Source organism: Propithecus coquereli, unplaced genomic scaffold, assembly GCF_000956105.1.
Source record: "Propithecus coquereli isolate 6110/MARCELLA unplaced genomic scaffold, Pcoq_1.0 Scaffold249, whole genome shotgun sequence".
NCBI lineage: Eukaryota > Metazoa > Chordata > Mammalia > Primates > Indriidae > Propithecus > Propithecus coquereli.
This window is the reverse complement of record NW_012148052.1, coordinates 2,033,611-2,053,080: the sequence shown is the minus strand read 5'-3', so window position 1 is coordinate 2,053,080 and position 19,470 is coordinate 2,033,611. Positions and strand designations below refer to the sequence as shown.

Sequence of the window (19,470 nt, the reverse complement as noted above, 5' to 3'; positions counted from 1 at the left end):
TAATATAAACTTTACCTAAATTAAAACACACAGAAAAAGAAAAAAATAAAACTAGTCTCGTGATGATAAAAAAATACATTCTACATGTATTAAATGGTAAAATATAAAAGGCAAAACTATAAAACCTTTAGAAGACTGTGTTAATTTTAAAACATGGCCCTGAAATTCTTTGACATCCCTACTATTGATCCCTGTCACATTTGACCAATAGACTATGGTGGAAATGACACTGTGCCAGTTTCTGGGTCCAGGGATTAAGAAACTGGCAGTTTCCATTCCCATTTCTTGGGACGTTTGCTTTTAGATCCCAACTACCAAGTGTGAGGAAGCAAAGCCATCCTGTAGAGAGGTCCATGTGGAGAGAAACCAACAGCCAGAACCAACCTGTCAGCCATGTGGTGAAAATGGATCCTCCAGTCCTAGTCAAGACACCCCAGCCGACACTGCCTGCAACAGAGACAAGCTGTCTCCACCCAGCCCTGCCTACATTGCTGTTTTAAGCCATGAAGTTGTCCGGTGGTTTGTTACATAGCAAAAGATTATTGGAACAGATTCTGGTACCAGAAATAGGGTGCTACATTATCAAAAGCCTAACACACATGGCATTGGCTTTGGAACTGGGCAGCAGAAAGCAGCACCAAGGGCCACAAAGAGAGTGTTAGTGAAAACTGAAAGAGCCTTCGGCAGAGTTTTAAGGAAGCCTAAAGGTTCCCAAGGAGGCTGTCAGTAAGGGTTTAAAGGAAAGTGAGGAAAATCTTATTGGAAGATAGAAGACGGGACACTTGCTAAGAAGTCATTGAAAGTTTGACAAGACTGTTGCTTGTTATAACATGGAAATGCATCTTCAAGGAAATAGCAAAGGAGATTTCCAGACAAAGTAATCAAAGTGCCACCTGGCTTCTCACTGCTTATGGTAAAATGCAAAATGAGAGATGAGCTTTAAAAATGTACACATACACACACACCCAGGACTTACAGAGTTCACAAATAAAACTGCTTCTCATTTCCAGTCTATCTAGAAAACAAACAACTGTAAATTAAGAAAGGGTCTCAGGCCAAAGATAAGCTCCAGAATAGGACAATAAAATCCTTTGTTAAGATGTCAGAAAGATGTAAGACTATGCTTCACAGACTTTCAGACCAAAAGGCCCTCTAAGAATCTTACAGGCAAGTCTCACAGATTCTTTCCCTTAAACAACAGGATTTTTAAGAATCTTAAGAATATTGTCCCACAACAGCTATACAGAAAGCCCAAAGTATAGAAGGACTTATCTGTGAGAGCTTTGGGGTTGCAGCTTTTGTTTAATGATATGAACTCTGATAGTATTCAAAGAAAACCCCTCAAATTTCTAAGAGAATCATTCCAGCGGAAGCATTGCCAGCTTGGATGAAAAGAGACAAAGATGGTACAAAATGGAAAGAATCCTTTGTCTGCACAACCTTTTATAGGCAGGAAGAAGACTAAGAAGGCAACCTCAGTTTTCTTATGGAAAAGGAAGGATGATTCAGAGAACAAAACCAAGAGCCATGAAAAATAAATCCCAGGTAATTTTGAATCTTATTAAGGAGTTGGCAACATGTGCCCAGCTGGATTTCAGAATTTCTATAGACCGGTGACTGCTGTTGCCTCCAGTTTTTCTCCCTTTTGAAGGGGAGATAAATGTTTTCTTATGCCTATCCACCACTGTATTTTGGGTATATCGTGAGCAGACGACTTATTTCTTTAGTTCACAAGTCTTCAGGTAGAAAAGAACCACATTCAAAGAGGAAACCTGAGAAACCACACCTAAGAGGCCTTATATTTACCTGGACCTGATTCAGGTGATGAGATCCTGGACCTTGAGCCTAATGCTATAAAGGGATGAGACTTTGGATGGGAAATCTTGTGCGGGAAGAATAAATTTTGCAAGTGGGAAAATGTTAATAATTTATATCCACAGAGTGGTGGTTTTAAACTATGGTCTATAATTCTTTGACCTCTCTCCCATTGAGAGGTAGGGTCTCTTCCCCTCCTCTTGGATCTGGGCTCTGTGACTGTGACCGTGATTGGTCAATATGGTGGAAATGATGCTATGCTAAGTCTGAGGCTCAGGCCTTAAGAAAATGGTAGCTTCCACTGCCTGTTTCTTGGGACAGTTGTCCTTGGAACCCAGCCACCATGGTATGAGGGAGCCCAAGCTACCCTTTGGAGAGGTCCTTGTGGAGAAGAACCATTAGCCAGGACCTCTTTTGCTATTTATGTGAATAAATGATCCTTAGCCCCAATTGAGCCACCCCAAATGATTCCATGTGGAGCTGAGGTGTATTAATTTTAATATAGTAGAATATATTGATCTTTTCTTTTAGTTTATGCTTATTGTTTGGTTTTAAAAATCCTTCCTGATCTTGAGGGCATAAGGATATTTTTGTATACTATCATGTTTAGGTTTTCTACTGCATCTATAAAATCAGAATTGGAGGCTGTTAAAAAATTCAGAGAAGAGTATGGCACATAAGGAGCCTGGAATTCACCACTCCATCCTAACAATAAGTAAAAAGATGAATAAACTTAAAAATCAATCTTTCTTAGATCTGTTAGAGAAGTGAGGTCACAGGGCAAACCACTGCCCCCCAGATCTGAAGAGACAGAGAGGGAAATATAGAGAATCACAACTTACTGGGGCAGAAACCTCTGTTGAACCAGTGCTAGGGCAGGAAAACCTAAACTGTACTTGAACTGCTGGAGGCTCAGTGTGGACAAGTCTGATGTTAAAAACTCCAGGGAGTCCCAGTTATGGGGGGTTTGGGGAGTGGGCACACTTTTTGTTAGTTTTACCTCCATGAGCTCAACCAGGTTCTCATAGTAAATATTGGAGGAAAAATCTCCTTATGCTCTGGCAGGGGGAGGGGAAAAGGAACCATTTTGAAATACACCAGAGCACTCTGTTCTTAACAAGGTCTTTCCTCAGGAGAAACTATTTTACCACAGCCCAAACTACTGGGGGTTTTTCAGAGCCTAACTGACTTGAAGGAGGAGAAATAATCAACTCTAGCCAACTCTAGCCTCTCATGTGGGAGAAGGGAAATACCCGACTCCAGGTCACTCTAGCTATTCTGTCCAATCTAAGGGAGGTTGGGGGTGGAGAAGCTCTTGTGAAATTCACAGCCCACGGGCACAGGCTCACTAAAAGACTAACACCTAATCATAGGACTGTAGAATGCTTTCCCTTTCCCCACACCTTACCACACATCCCTACAGGCCCATTTGCCATAGTTACTTTTACCAAGTACATCATGTCTAATTATCACAAAAAAATTACAAGTATAGGTGTACTCAAAGACAAAAAACACAGTTTGAAGAAACCCAGCAGGTATCAGAAGCAGACTCAGATATGGCAGAGATGCTGGAATGATCAGATTGAGAATTTAAAACAATTACGATTAATATGCTAAGGGCTCTAATGGATAAAGTGGACAGAGTGCAAGAACAGATGGACATTGTAAGCAGGGAGATGGAAATTCTACGAAAAAATAAAGAAGAAATACTAGAGATCAGAAACACTCTAACAGAAATGAAGAATGCCTCTGACTGGCTCATTCATTAGTAGAATAGACATGGCTGAGGAAAGGATTGCTGAGCTTGAGGATATCTCAATAGAAGCTTCCAAAATTAAAAGCGAAGAGAAAAAAAGACTGAAAAAACCAGAAGAGGACATCTAAGAACTGTGGGACAACTATTTAATACAAAAGGTGTAATAATATGTATAATGGTAACCGCAGAAGGAGAAGGAAGAAAGGAACTGAAGCAATAATTACTGCGAATTTCCCCAAATTAATGTCAGACACCAAACCAGAGATCCAGGAAGCTCAGAGAACATTGCACAGGAAAAATGCCGAACAAAACAAAACAAAACAATAAAAAAACAAACAAAAAACCCCAACAAAAACCAGAAAACAAAAAAACTCCTACATGTATCATTTTCAAACTACAGAAAATCAAAGGTAAAGAAAAAAATCTTAAAAGAAATCAGAGGAAAAAAATGCCTTACTTATAGAGGAGCAAAGACAAGAATTACACCCAAAGCCTCCTAAGAAACTGTGCAAGCAAAAAGAGAGTGAAATATTTAAAGCATTGAGAGGAAAAAACCCACCAACCTAAAATTCTGTATCTTATAAAATTATCCTTCAAACATGAGAGAGAAATAAAGACAAGGAAAAATTGAAGGTGTGTATTGCCAATAGACCTGTCTTGCAAGAAATGTTAAAAGAAGTTCTTTAGAGAGATGGAAAATGATACAGATCACAAATCTGGATCTATATGAAGAAAGGAAGAGCACTGGAGAACGAATAAGTGAAGATAAAATTAAAATTTTTATTTTGCTTATTCTTAATTGATCTAATAGATAAGAGTGCTCAAAATAATAATACCAACAATATATTCAATTATGTGTGCTTTGTGTGTGTATATATATAAATATATATGTACACAGGTGCTTACTTATAAGTGAAATAATTAACATCAATCACACAGGGATAGGAGAGAGAAACTAGGATTATAAGGTAGTCATACTACCTGTGAAGTGGTATAGTGTCATTTGAATGTGGACTTGGATTAGTTGTAGGTGTATATTGCAAACTCTAGAATAACCACCAAAAAAGTAAAAAAGAAATATAATTGCTACACTAAGAAAGGAGAGAAAAATAAATATATAAAATGCTCAATTAAAATCACAAAAGGGCTGGGTGTGGTAGCTCATGCCTGTAATCCCAGCACTGTGGGAGGATGAGGTGGGAGGACTGCTTGAGGCTAGGAGTTCAAGACCAGCCTGGGCAAATAATAAGACTCTGTCTCAGAAAAAAAAAAAAAAAAATTAGCCAGGTGTGGGGGCATGTGCCTATAGTCCAGTCCCAGCTACTTGGGAAGGTGAGGCAGGAGGATCACTTGAGCCCAGGAATTTGAAGTTACAGTGAGCTATGATCATGCCACTGCATTCCAGCCTGGGTGACAGAATGAGAACCTGTCTCTTAAAAATAACTAACTAAATAAATAAATAATCACAAAAGGCAGAAAAGAGTTGAAGACAAAAATAGGAATACAGAAGGGCAACAAATAGAAAAATAGTAACACATATGACAGATATTAATCCAATTATGTCAGTAGTTGGTTAAAATGTCCAAATACCAATTAAAAGAGATTCTCAGGCCGGGTGTGGTGCCTCACGCCTGTAATCCTAGCACTCTGGGAGGCCGAGGCGGGCGGATTGTTTGAGCTCAGGAGTTTGATACCAGCCTGAGGGAGAGCGAGACCCCGTCTCTACTAAAAATAGAAAGAAATTAATCAGACGACTAAAAATATATAGGAAAAAAATTAGCCAGGTATGGTGGCGCATGCCTGTAGTCCCAGCTACTCGGGAGGCTGAGGCAGAAGGATTGCTTGAACCCAGGAGTTTGAGGTTGCTGTGAGCTAGGCTGACGCTACGGCACTCACTTTAGACCAGGCAAAAGAGTGAGACTCTGTCTCAAAAAAAAAAAAAAAAAAAAAGATATTCTCAGATTAGATCAAAAAACAAGACCTAACTATATGTTGTCTACAAGAAACTCAGTTTAAATATAAAGACACGGGTTAAAAGCAAATGGGTAGAGAAAGATATACCATGCCAACACTAACCAAAAGAAAGTGTAAGTAGCTATATTAATTTCAGACAGAGCAGACTTCAGAGCAAGGAAAATTATCAGGAAAAGAGAGGGACACTACATAATGATAAAGAAATCAGTTCTCCAGGAGGACACAACAGGAACTATCATTCATTGCTAGTGGGAATACAAAATGGTGCAGCCACTTTAGAAGATAGTTTGGTGGTTTCTTACAAAACCAAACATACTCTTACTACTCAATCCAGCAGTTGCGCTCCTTGGTATTTATCCATAGGAGTTGAAAACTTATGTCCACACAAAAACTCACACACAGATGTTTACAGCAGCTTTATTCGTAATTGCCAACACTTGGAGGCAACCAAGAGGTCCTTCAGTACATGAATGGATAATAAACTGTGGTACATCCAGACAAAGAAATATTCTTCAGTGCTAAAAAGAAATGAGCTATCAAGCCATGATAAGACATGGAAGAAGTTTAAATGCATATTACTAAGCAAAAGAAGCCAATCTGAAAAGGCTATATACTGTATGATTCCAACTATATAACATTCTAGAAAAGGCAAAACTATGGAGACAGTAAAAAGAAGAGTGGTTGCTAAAGGTTGAGGGGGAGGGAGTGATGAACAGGCAGGGCAAAGAGGATTTTCAGAGCAGTGATACTAGTTTGTATGATACTATAGTGGTAGAAACATGTCAGTATATATTTGTTAAAACCCATATAAAGTAAAACACCAAGAGTGAAGCCAAATGCAAACTATGGACTTAGGGTGACAACAATAAGTCGATGTAAGCTCATCAATTTGTAACAAATGTACCACTTTGGTGGGGGATGTTGATGGAGAGAAGGCTATGTATGTGTGGGGGCAGGGAGTGTATATAAAATCTCTGTACCTTCCATCAATTTTGCTGTGAATCTAAAACTGCTCTAAACAAATAAAATCTATTTAAAAAATTCAGAGAACAAAAAAGTGCTCTTGATAGCAGATGCCAATCTCCAAGCATGGGGAAGTAGAATGTAAGCATTTCCTACATGTACATGACTGAATTACCAAAATGTACATAAAATCCTTTTACGTAGAGCATTTTGCAGGACTGGTGTTTTCACCACTTTGGAAAATGCCACTGGAGTACTAAATAACTATAATTTAAAAAGTAAGATGTCAGAAATGAAAATCTCAATACAAAGTTTGGAAGCTAGAGATGAGGAAAGCTTGAAGAAAGTTGACCAAGAAGACAAAGAGAATAGGGTTAAGAATAAAGAAGGATATAAATATTAGAGGACAAGTTCAAGAGGTCCTACATCTGAATAACAGGTATGCCAGAAAGAATGAATAGAGAAAAAGAAGTGAGAGAAAATCATTGATGAAAGAATTTTTTTAAAATTTCATAAAATGAAAGTATCCAGTATAGTAGGTGAAAATACTATCCAAAGTGAAATTTCAGGATACTGAGGATAAAGAGGAGCTTCAAAGAAAATAAATAGGTTTCACAAAAGAAGATGCAAATTTAAGAAAGATTTACATGAAAGAAAGCAAATTGGGAATCTAACCAAAGAGAGAGGTGAACAGAATCTAAAGAAACCAATAAGCCTCCAGGAGAGATTTCTTCCTTCTAGTGTATGATATGGATAGAATATATAATGTGCTTGGACATAAAGAGAGATGTATACAGTAGGAAAAGAGTTGAAGATCGAATTAATAAGAAGTACACAGAAAAATAAACATATAACTAAGAAACCAACAAGATTTCCCCTGAAAACAAAATGTTGTGCAACAAAGGAAAAGTAATCATAGTATACATGGCTCAATTGAGAATAGCATTTAACTAGTCACAATAACAAAACACTGAATTTTCATCTATTCAAAATTATAATATCATGGAATTGGGGTAATGAAGTACATGTGGGTGGGTAAGGTGTAAGGAAATTAAGAAGAGTTAAATCCTTTTGAAGTGGCTAATCAGTGGAAAAATACCTAAAGTTAAAAAAGATAGCAATATAAACATGTTATTTAGATATAGAAGTAAATAAAAGAATTAGTTAAATTGAAAGTGATTGGTTTTGGGGAGAAGCAATTGACAGGGGTCTGTTTGTTTTGTTTTTGTAATAAGTTTTGTAGATGCTTCATTCTTTTAAACTATGAACACGTATAACTCTGATAAAAATCAAAATACCTTTTAAAAAGTGTTATATAGTTAAAAAAAGAAAGGTAGATAATAAAGGATACAAGTATGGCTCACAGAATTCTGTTTAAATAGTGAAGACTATAAAGAACTGAAGTTTAGACAAGAAAGTGATGTCAAGGTCACACAAAGCGAATCAAAGGCCAACAAAAGATGGTGAAACAATGATCAGTAAAGACTGTTATAGCAGAAGAGACAGGGATATATTGCAGAGTAAGTTCTCACTTTCCCTAAGCTATGAGATTCAGGCAAGTGGAGGGACACCACCCCAGTGACCACAGGCAGCAGTGGTCTGCATCACTGAAAAGACATAGTAAGGCATAGTCATGAAGCTCCTGCTGCTGTAGGTCTTCTAGATCTTGCTGAATAGGCACCTAAGTGGTATCTAGAATGACGTGGGGTAAACTAAGCAGGTATATAGGCATCTAGGGAGCATGTCATGAAGTTGGGAAATGTATAATCAATATTTTCACCAAGGTGCTCATCTGTCCTTCCTTCCTTATCCATGGAGCTCAGGGACAATCTAATGATACTCTTGGACTAAGCCAATCCAATAACTGGCTGGAGCTAGATACAGATGACATATTTGGAAAAATCATGTGATAGAATCCTGAGTTGGACATAGATGCTACAGGTAGACACCTGCAATCTTCTAAAGATTATTTGGAGAGGAAACTATGGCCAGGCCTTCCCTTTAAGCTCTTAACATTCTAGGATTTGGACAGAGACATATGCAACTTCTTCTAAGAGAAAGACTACCTAACTTCCATGGGGATCATTCCAATTGCGCAGACTTCCCAGAAGAAGATGGAGTGTCTCCACAGTTACAGAGCAAGGTTTCACACATGTATCTTAATTTACGCATAAAAAATGAGTATTGTTCTTTATAGTTACCTCTTTGGTAGGTTGTGTATCTATTTTAAAGGGGTAGTTCTTTTAGTTATTGTCATAGACAGTTTATGAAATGGGAACAGATATGCACAATCCAGGTAGATTACCCACCCACTTCAACCACCAGATTTTGCTTTAAATCAACCATTCATTGGTTGGTCTCCAAAATCAAGTTTACTTTCACTGTACCAAGGTTTGCCAACATCAATGATTATTTAAAAAAAGATCAGAGGAATTTCATACATATTTGAACAGTGACACCACTGTTGGAATGCTGGAAAGGTTCTGGAAGGTGGAAGGAATCACTAAGAAGGATGAACATTATTCTAAACTGGGCTAGGGTGCTCTTGCTGCTGCCCCAGCTCCAGTTCCCCAATCCTGAGTTCACAGAACACTTACCCAGGTTTCTTTGTTGCTCTGAAAATATTTCAAATGCCAAAGATAAAAAGATTTTAAAAGATTCTACCTAGGTTTACAAATGGACAGAGGGCTAATTTGGTGTAAGATAAAAGAAAGTGCAGACACTGGGGCCTGGGCTTGTAGTAGGTAGTCCCATCATCTGCTCTCACCTGTAGGGGCCTGCATGGCTGAGCTGGGGATGGTGGCAGCATCTTGGGGTACAGTGCTGGTATCCGGTTCAGGGGTGCTAGTTGTTGGTGAGGTGGGTGGTGGGTTCAGCAAAGTCCGAGGTTTCCTCTGTCAAAATTGATGGGGAAAAGTTTGTTACTCACGATAGGTAACTTGTTTTTTCATTCCTCTATTCTTAGCACTAAATTTACCCATGAAACAAAAATATATTTATGAATGGAATTGTGTTTTATATTTGTTTTCCACACAGCCACCTGGCCTAAAGCTATACATGTACCTGTGGTAGATGCTTAGTAAACACTTTCTGAATCTATGTACAAGATTCTGGTCTTCTGTAGAGCCAGAGCTTAAAGCACTATCTTTTATACTAGATTCAAAATTATCATATGAAGTTCGAGATCCTTTATCATTAATAGTTGGGCAGACAAAAGCAAAGTGGAAAAAAAATATGCTGTGGTTTAAGTCTACCTTGACATTACTCTATACTTTGTTTCTCTGTCTTTAAAAATGGAAACAACCCTTTTCCTAATTCTACAAATGATTTTCTTCTGCCTACCTCCCACTTCAGCTTCTTACCTGTCTTTCCTTCTCTTAAACCTCCCACTCTAGTAAATCTCTAACTATATTACTTCTCTAAAAATCCTGTAGTTTGACCCAGTCCACATCTTTATAATAATAAGCTATCCCTTCTGCCTGAAATGCCCTTTCTTCTTTTATTTATCTTACAAATTTCTGTTCATCTAGGAAGCTTTTCTAGTTTTCCTCTAATTATTGTCTCTTTTATGCTCTCTGTATTTTGTATTGTTGCATTTGTCAATGTATCGTCATTGTATGTTTACATACTGGTGTCCCTAGTAGCCTGGAGCTCCTTGAAGGTCTGATTCTGAGTTTCATTCTTAGCATGGTACTTGGCATGTAAGTGTTAATACATGTTTTTTATGATGCATACAGTGTAGATAACCAATAGTAGGGAAGTAATAAAGATGATTTGAAAGAAATCTAGTATCTCCTCTATGCTGTACAGGGAAGTTTCTGGGGGAGAAAGATCTCAGAAGGTTTTTTTCTAGAAAAAGTTTTCTAAAAGCCTTTCTGAATACAAGGAAAACATAACTGTCACTGGGATCCAAAATTCCTTTTTTCTAAATGTCTCATGTAGGGTCCACTGCTAGGAGCTGTATACACCTGTCTGCCTTCTAGGAGTGTATTCTCTACAGAGACAGCACTGATAACAGCAGGCATACATAAGATGGCCCTGCCTGTGAAAACAATCATGCAAACTCTCAGGAAGCATTCATAACACACATTGAACATGGACACCTGCTCCTATTTTTTGATATTGCTAAAGTGAAAATCCAAATAAGTAATGAGTCAGGGAAGAAGGGAAATACCAGTTCAACTTCAATGAGGTGGTGGTAGGATTTCATGGGGTCCCTGAAGGAACAAGCCTGGTGAGTTAGGTGCCTGAATATTATAGAAGAAAACAGAGATAGAAGGCATTATTACTATCTGAGATAGGTGGATTTAACATGTATTATATATATTCATATATTATTTCACCTCCATTTTATAGGTGAGAAAACAAGGTCTCAGAGTCTCACAGAAGCTTTCCCAAAGTCATCCATGTGGTAACAAACGGAAATGAGATCTATACTCAGGTCTGTCTGGCTTCTATGCTCTAGCCACAGACCACTTTATTTCAAAAAGGAGTATAATGCTCATTGGTGAAGTGGAAGGCATGTACACCTGTCGGAGTAGGCAAAAGAACAGGAAGGGGAATTAAGGAGTCAAATGCCAGGACATAAAATACAGGATGAGAATGACTTTTTTTCAAGAGGGTTGGAAAGAAAGAGGACTTTGCTACTATGTTCAAGACTTCCTGAGGGAGCAGAGCAGAGGCAATCACAGGATCATAGTTCTTGGATTTTGAAGGATCTTAAAGGCCATTTAATCCAACCATTTATCCAATACTGCTAATTCCCTCTCCCTAAAAACATCCTTCCCACAGAGTCATCCAGTCCTTGATGAAATATCTGTAGTCATAGGAGCTTACTGCTTTTATTTTGGAATAGATTTAACTGTTCTTGTGTTGAGGCAAAGAGTGTCTGCTTGAGTTTCTGCTTATTGGTTCTGATTCTATCTTTGGAGCCCCCCAGATAAGTTTTCTCCTTTTTCTGACTGTCCTCAAGATGCCTTCACATCATCATGGCTCTCTGCTCTTGTTATCCTTAGGGCCTACAGCCTCTCTTCTAAACATAATAATGAGAGGGGAGGGTAATGGACACAAAAACAAATCAGGACCCGGTGAGAGCTTAGTGGTAATAGTGCAAAAGAAGCACTGTGTGTTACACAGGAAGATCAGGAGGTGATATTGAGAACTCAAAGCCAAAAATAAGAGACAACTGAGATTAGTAACATCATCACTAAAAAATCATCCATTCATCCATCCACCCACCCACTCACCCATCTTGCATATTCTGAACATCTCCCAAGAGACTGAGACATAAGGCACTGCAGGAGAAAAAGAGAAGAAAAAGCTCCTTGAGGAGCTTGTATTCTACATGGATTGAAGTCAGCAGGAGCTAATAAACAAACAAAACAAACAGACCAACCAACCAACCAACTCTAGGGAATAATTTATGAGACTGGAGTGGAATGTCCACGGAGAACTGGGTATGATTTTCCACACTGGAACTCAGGTATTTTTGTTCAGGAAGGAGATTCAGAGAAATTCCTCTGACAGAAAGTGGGGAGGTAATGCTGAAGGGGGCCCTGGAGAAGCTGCGGAGAAGCCTTCTTTCCATATCAACGCTTTCCCTAGGGAAGAGGCCCGTGAAAAACTGGCCAGGACTACTTTCAATGACAGTGCTCAGAGAAGCTGACTTAGCAGTCTTTCCCAATACTAGAGATGAGTGTTTATGTCCCTTAGGAAATGTGAAAGAGTGAATATGTAGTAGGGCAGCAGTCATCTTGGAACTAGAAGATCTGGGGACCAATCACTGCAGCCTTTGCCAATTACTAGCTATGTGACCTTAGGGAAATCATTTCACATCGCTAAGTCTCAATTTACTAAACTATAAAATAACGTTAACATTACTTATCTCCTAGGGTTTTGTGAAGATCATGTAGGATGTATATAATGGCATCTAATACAGGGTCTGACATTTAGTAGGTCTTTAATTTATTTTTTAAGAAGGGGTAGAGGTAGCAAAAAAAATACATTTATGGAGTTAATCTGTTCTTTCTGTTCACATGCTAGACATCCACTCTGGGGAGGTTAACAAGCAGCAGGGTCTTTCTACATTAGACCAGAATTCATCTACATTAGACCAGAATCCGCTTGAATGTGAGTAACTTTCAAAGTTAAGATTTGTTTTCCATCCCCACCATCCTATCTCTAATACTACCTACTCCCAGGTATGCCACTAAGTAGGAACGACAATCTAGGAGAGTCCTCTTAAAGCATACACAAGATGAAGAGGGCCAGATATGCCCCTTTCCAAGATGGATGGATATGAGTGAATTACCCCTCGCAGCCCTTTATCCCTTTCTGGGAAACCCATATTTTTACCTACCTTACTGCCAGGTTTGGGACCCCTCTTCTTTGGGAATTTCAAAGGTTCAGCTGACTTGGCTGGGGCAGAGATGGGATGGGGAATTAGGGTCTTGGGTGTCCGGCCCCGCTTCTTTGCTGGTTTACGCCCCCTCTGCCCTGGTTGATGCTCCAAGACAGATTTGGTGCTGCTGTGGATGCTGGGCTTCTCGGTGTTCACATCAGATGCAGGATAGGGATTCTTTGGAATCACAACTGCAAGAAAAAGACTCATTCTATCACCCTCTCCTCCCCTGCGTTCTCATCCCAGCCAAAAAGTAAAAAAGGACTTGCCACTTCTGCTTAGATAGTTTTGTTCCAAGAAGCTAGTTTCTTGGCATCTGACCTAAATGTTTAGAAAATCTCACAAGAAAACTGAATTTACATTGACTGGAATTGGAAGTTTTAAATTATTTCTGGCAGATGTGGAAAAAATATTAAATTTTCTCCCCAAGCTATCTTAGAAAAGTATTGTGACCAAGTCAAAGCTGAAGCATATAAACAGAATCATAGATAGGCTCAGAGTTGGAATGGCTCATAGAAGCCTATAATCCTCCCCTGCTAAGAACGAAGGTCTGAGGCTCAGAAGATGTCTTCCCCAGGTTACACAGTGAGTTGGAATAAGAACTTCTGTTTTGAAACTGAGCCCTGACAACCAAGTCAGGGATTTTCTACATCGATCTACTTGAAGTTTTAGCATGACTACTGCAGTGAGTAGTAGTAAAACACCTAGAAATACGTATCCGATAGCATCTCTCCTTACCTTAAAGACCTTTGTTCCCAATTACCTTTAATATAAAGCCTAAATTCTTTATCCTGATATTCAAGGACTTTTGTGACTTTGCCCTTGCCTTGCTCTCCAGTTATATCTGATGTCATTTCCTATCACCTACCCCTATGTTTCAGTAGCCCCATATGTTGAGCTGTTATTCTTGGTCAGATACATATCAATACACAGTTTTCAACATTCAGCATCTCTTTATTGAGGCATTCTCTGACCATGCTCCAACTAAGTCAGTGCTCTCCTCCTACCCTCAAAGTATTCTGTAGACATCTATTAATATGTTAGAGCACTTCTCAATTTTAATCCATTCATTTCTGAGAATTTTTCAAGGTAAGGGATAGCTCATTCATTCCATAAATAGTTATCAAGCACTTACTATAGGTTATGTATTGTTCTAAGTCTTGGGGATAGAACAGTGAACAAAGCATAGTTTCTATTCTTAAGGAGCTTACCTCCTAGTAGGACAGACAAAAAATAAACAGATATACAATATAATGTCAGGTAGTGGTAAGTGCTGTGGTTAAAACTAATGCAGGGTAATGAGACAGAATTGTAAGGGAAGTCCATTTTGAGGAGATGACATTTACACAGAGCTCCCCAAGGAGGTAAAGGCAAAACCCTTATGAAGATCTGAGGGAAGAGCCTTCCAAGTTGAGGGTAGAACAAGTACAAAGATTCTGAGATGGGAGCATGTTAGTGTGTTTGAGAAATGGAAAGGTCAGTATAGCTGGAATTGAGTGAGCAAAGGGGAGAGTGGAGGGAAAGAAATTAGGTTAGAGAGGGAGTAGCACTATTAATAAAATTGTGTAGGACTTTGTAGGCTTTGAAAATGAATTGAACTTATTCTAAGCTACTTAGGAGGCTGAGGTAGGAAGATCTCTCGAGCCCAGGAGTTTGAGCTTGCAATGAGCTATGATGATGCCACTGCACTCTAGGCTAGGCAAGAGAGTAAGATGTTATCTCGAAAAAACAAACAAACAAACACACAAACAAAAACCAACCTAAGGTTTGTCACCAGCAGACCTAACTACAGGAAATAAAGTTCTTCAGGCCAAAGGAATTCCAGTGAAATATGTGCAAGACAAATATTTAGTGAAATACGTGCAAGACATATACATAGACCTATAGGAAGGAACAAAGAGGGTAAATATGAATAAGAAGGGGTAAATATGTGAGCAGATATAATAGAATATTAATTATTTGAAACAACAATAAAAATGTCTTGTAGGTTTTATAATATATGTACTAATAAACTATGTGATAGCAGCAATAGCACAGAGGATGGAGAGTTCAGTTTTAAAATATGGTTTCTTATAAGATAGCTACTAGATATCAAAATATGGAGATGTTAATTAGGCAGTTGTATATATGAGTCTGGAATTCAAGGGAAAGGCTGGGACTGAAGATATACATTTGAGAATTATCATTATATAAGTGTTATGTAAAGCCATGAGACTAGGTAAGATCTCGTAAGGTGTGAGTACATAGTCAAGAAAGGAGAAAAAAGATTGTTCATGAGTCACCCTAGCATTCAGAAGTTGGAGAACAGAGGAAGATCCAGCAAAGGAGACTAAAGAGTGGCCCCTAAATCCAGAGGAAAATGAGAAGTGATGTCCCAGAAGCCAAGTTAAAAAAGGGTTTTAAGAAAGGAAAGGCAGCATCTCAACATTACCCCAAATAGGACAGACTGACATCATGTGTCTCTCGATGTGATACACTGAGGATAACATATTACCTATGTAGTATCTCTGTCAAAAATCAGTATCCTGAATCAGACAAACCAAAATTGAGGCATATTCAACAAAACAACTGACCGGGTACTCCTCAAAAATGTCAATATCATGGAAAATAAAAAGACAGAGTAAGTAGTTCAGACTCAGAAGACTGAAGTGGGACAACTAATGCAATGTATGATCCCGTATTGAAGCCTGAATTTAAAAAAAATCTTTGACGCCGGGCGCGGTGGCTCACGCCTGTAATCCTAGCACTCCGGGAGGCCGAGGCGGGTGGATCACTCAAGGTCAGGAGTTCGAGACCAGCCTGAACAAGAGTGAGACCTCGTCCCAGCTATGTGGGAGGCTAAGGCAGGAGGATTGCTTGAGCCCAGGAGTTTGAGGTTGCTGTGAGCTAGGCTGATGCCATGGCACTCACTCTAGCCTGGGCAACAAAGCGAGACTCTGTTTCAAAAAAAAAAAAAAAATCTTTGAAAAGGATATTAGAAAAATTCATAAAATTTAAATACTGACTATTAGGTAATATTTGATGTCCAGTGTGGCCTATTGAGTCTGAATGTTTATTTGAGTCCAGAAAAACTCCCTGGGGGGGCAATGCATGCATTATTTAATAAATCTCAAGATGTATATACCCTATGATTCAGTAATTCCAATCTTAGGCATAAACTCCAGAGAAATTCTTGTGCACATATACCAGAATACGTGTAAAAGAATGCTCACAGCAATGTTATTTGTAATAACTGAAAACTTGAAAAGACCCAAATGTCCACTATTAATAAAATGGATTTTAAAAATTTTATGCAGTTAACAGTTCTCAGAGTATGGTCTAAGGAGTCGTAGGAGTCCTCAAAATCCTTCTGAGGGTCTGTAAGGGCAAAACTATATTCGTGATGTTACTAAAACATGATTTGCCTTTTTCACATTCATTCTCTTACAGTGGAGTTTTCCAGAGGCTACATGGGATGTCATCGCTCTGACAAATAATGAATGTATGTTTGTATATTCTTTTTTTATTTGAAATATGTTTATTCATTACAAATTTTTTTACAAAAAAAGTTTTCTGTATACTTTTTTGGTATATAAACATGCACATGTTTAATGTACACAATTTGATGATTTGATATACACATATATCTATGATACCACAATCAAAGTGATAAACATATCCATCACCTCTAAAAGATTCCTTGTTTTCCATTGTGAGATTTTTTTTGTGTGTGGTAAGAACACTTAACATGAGATCTAACCTCTTGACAAAATTTTAAGTACACAATATCTTACTGTTATCTATAGGCACTATGTTGCACAGCAAATCTCTAGAACTTACTCATCTTGAACTGAAACTTTAAACCTATTAGACAACAACTCCTCATTTCCCCCTCCTCCCAGCCCCTGGCAACCACCATTCTATTTTCTGGTTTTATGAGTTTGCCCATTTTAGTTATCTCATATAAGTGGAATTGTTGTATGTGTTCTTCTGTGACTGGCTTTTTTCATTTAGCATAATGTCTTCCAGGTTCATCCATGTTGTTACAAATGGTAAGATTTCCTCCTTTTTGTTTTTTTTTTTTTTTTTTGAGACAAGGTCTTGCTCTGTGGCCCCGGCTAGAGTGCAGTGGCATCATAGCTCACTGCAACCTCAAATTCCTGAGCTCAAGTGATCCTCCTGCCTCAGCCTCCTGAGTAGCTGGGACTACAGGTGTGCACCACCATGCCTGGTTAATTTTTTTTTCTATTTTTTGTAGAGATGGGGTCTCACTCTTGCTCAGGCTGGTCTTGAACTCCTGAGCTCAGTGATCCTCCCGCCTCAGCCTCTCAGAGTGCTAGGATTACAAGCGTGAGCCACTGCACCTGGCCTTTCCTTCCTTTTTGAGGCTGAAAAATATTCCCTTGTATGTATATATCACATTGTCTTAATCTATTCATCTGTCAGTGGACATTTGGGTTACTCCTATGGAATGTGTGCTTGTATATTCCTATTTCAAAAAGTTCTAAGTTTTAATTTCTAGTATGATGATATGGAGAGATTTAACCCACATAAACACAAGCTCTTTGAGGTCTTTAAAGATGTAAAAGTTTCCTGAAACCAAAAGGTTTGAGAACCATTGGTGTACAATTATAATAACTTCCTCGACCTTCTCTTTTTCCAATACACTAACCTAGAAAAACTCCCAACCCACGTTAAATTCAACTCTTTACCTCTTCCACACCTAAGCCTAAGCCACTGAATAATCTCACTTTAAATTGATTATTATAAACCCGAAGACTGTCCCATATTTCTCTAGTAATAGATCATGGATCTAAGCTGGGTAGGGTGGTATTAATAACTGATTCACTTTGGAATTCCTGCTATCACACAACGTGGTGTTGAGTTCTTAGATGGTGCACGGGTACATGTTTACAGAATAAAAAAGGGAACTGACATAAGGGAAGAACAAAACAGGGCTGGGCTTGGCTCTTCTAACAGTCAGAAAATAGTTTTTCTTCTTCTTTTGTTCCTTAAGGCTAGACATAAAAGTTCATGATGCCAACTGGCAAAGAAGTTGCCCTCTCTGGCTTGAAATATCTGGACAGAAGAAACCAACTAATTATATTGAACAATTCTGAAAAATCAGGTTATGCAGGTCATATGTGAGTAGCTAACACTGAGATTAGGCCTCATGCTAATTTAAAAGCTTCTTAATAAATGGATTTTCTTAAGCAATCCTGAGGGACTGTGGGATTTGGAAGTTCTTCCTATCAGGAAGCTCTGCCCTGCCCTATTCTAACTTAATTATCCTAGTTGAAAAAAAAAAAATTGGGGTGATGTCAGGGGACCAGGGATCTAATTCTAGTTCTGTCTCTTATGATGTGACCTTGACTTTGTCATTAAAACACAATCTTTTCTTATTTTTTGAAATGTAAATAATTAAATAATTTAATGACTGTCCTACTTCAGAGAAAGATGAAGGATAAGAATATCGTCTAGTAACATTTTGTTACTACTCTGGTTGACAGAATTAGACCCTTAATCAACAATAATACTTTGACAAAATTCTTGTGTATCTGTGGTTTCATCTGGATTTCAGGACAATCTTATGAAGACTGACCTTTATCATTTCCTTTGACAAATGAGGAAAGCGAGACTCAGAGAAATGAAAGTGGCAGAGCCAGGCATGATTCTAGTCTTTGGAGTCTTTGCTGCACACACTCTGTCATATAACCTAGGAGGAGGGAAGAAATCTCTGGAATGGCAGGAGCCCAGGAAGTGGCAATTTATATGTTAATTAATTTGACCACATCGAGTGAAGATTAAGTAAATATCGAGGTTTGCTAAGTGTCTAAGGTGAAAAAACCCAATGTGATTCTTGCCCTAGAGGAGTACAATCTTGAGAAGGTTAGGGGTAGATCTTTGCACAACCAATCATAATTATGTGGGTATGTACTGGGGTTGGGAAGGTATGAGATAAGCCTGGAACGCCTTGGTCAGAAAGTAATGAGATGCTCAAAGAATGATGGGCCCATGTCAAAAGGACATAGGAGCCAACTTCAAGAAGCTTCTACTGGCCAAATGTGGGGCAATTTGAGCATCAAAATAGTAATAGTAACAAATTATAACTCACTGAATATAAGAATCCATGAGTCTACACTTGTGTAACTGTAAATAGGGAAGAAGGAAAAGTTCTTGCTTTCAGTAGAATCCCTACTAATGAATGTGTAAGAAATGAAATTAATTAGGAAATAATTTAGCAATAATTGATTCAGGTGAGACTCATCAATAGATGCTGAAACTACTGGATGAAAGTTTGATGGGAAATAGGACATTTATAGTCTCAAAGTATTTCTCCACACGATAATTAATTACGAAGAAAATAACTCTGTAGTGAAGAAACTCAATAGACACAGCTTGAACCAAGTAATTAAAGTTAATCTGTAGTAATGGACAAATAGATATCCAACTATGATACTTTGAGAAGAACATCATAACTCGTATAAATAAAATCTAATCATGAGGTAATATCAGAAAAACCCAGGTTGAGAGCCAATCTATAAAATAACTGGACAACTGTTTATAAAAATTTATTGAAGTC

General features: G+C 38.3%; 1 protein-coding gene across 1 annotated transcript in view; it reads right to left on the bottom strand.

Moving 5' to 3' along the window:
* The window catches only part of SCMH1 (sex comb on midleg homolog 1 (Drosophila)), a 150,229-nt gene that overhangs the window by 21,101 nt on the left and 109,658 nt on the right, over window positions 1-19,470 (bottom strand). Inside the window, exons 9-10 of the mRNA XM_012646762.1 lie at window positions 12,867-13,099; window positions 9,276-9,402 (exon numbers count right to left, since the gene is read on the bottom strand). Of these exons, the coding sequence (XP_012502216.1) occupies window positions 9,276-9,402; window positions 12,867-13,099 (360 nt within the window). The remainder of the gene's footprint in view (window positions 1-9,275; window positions 9,403-12,866; window positions 13,100-19,470) is intronic.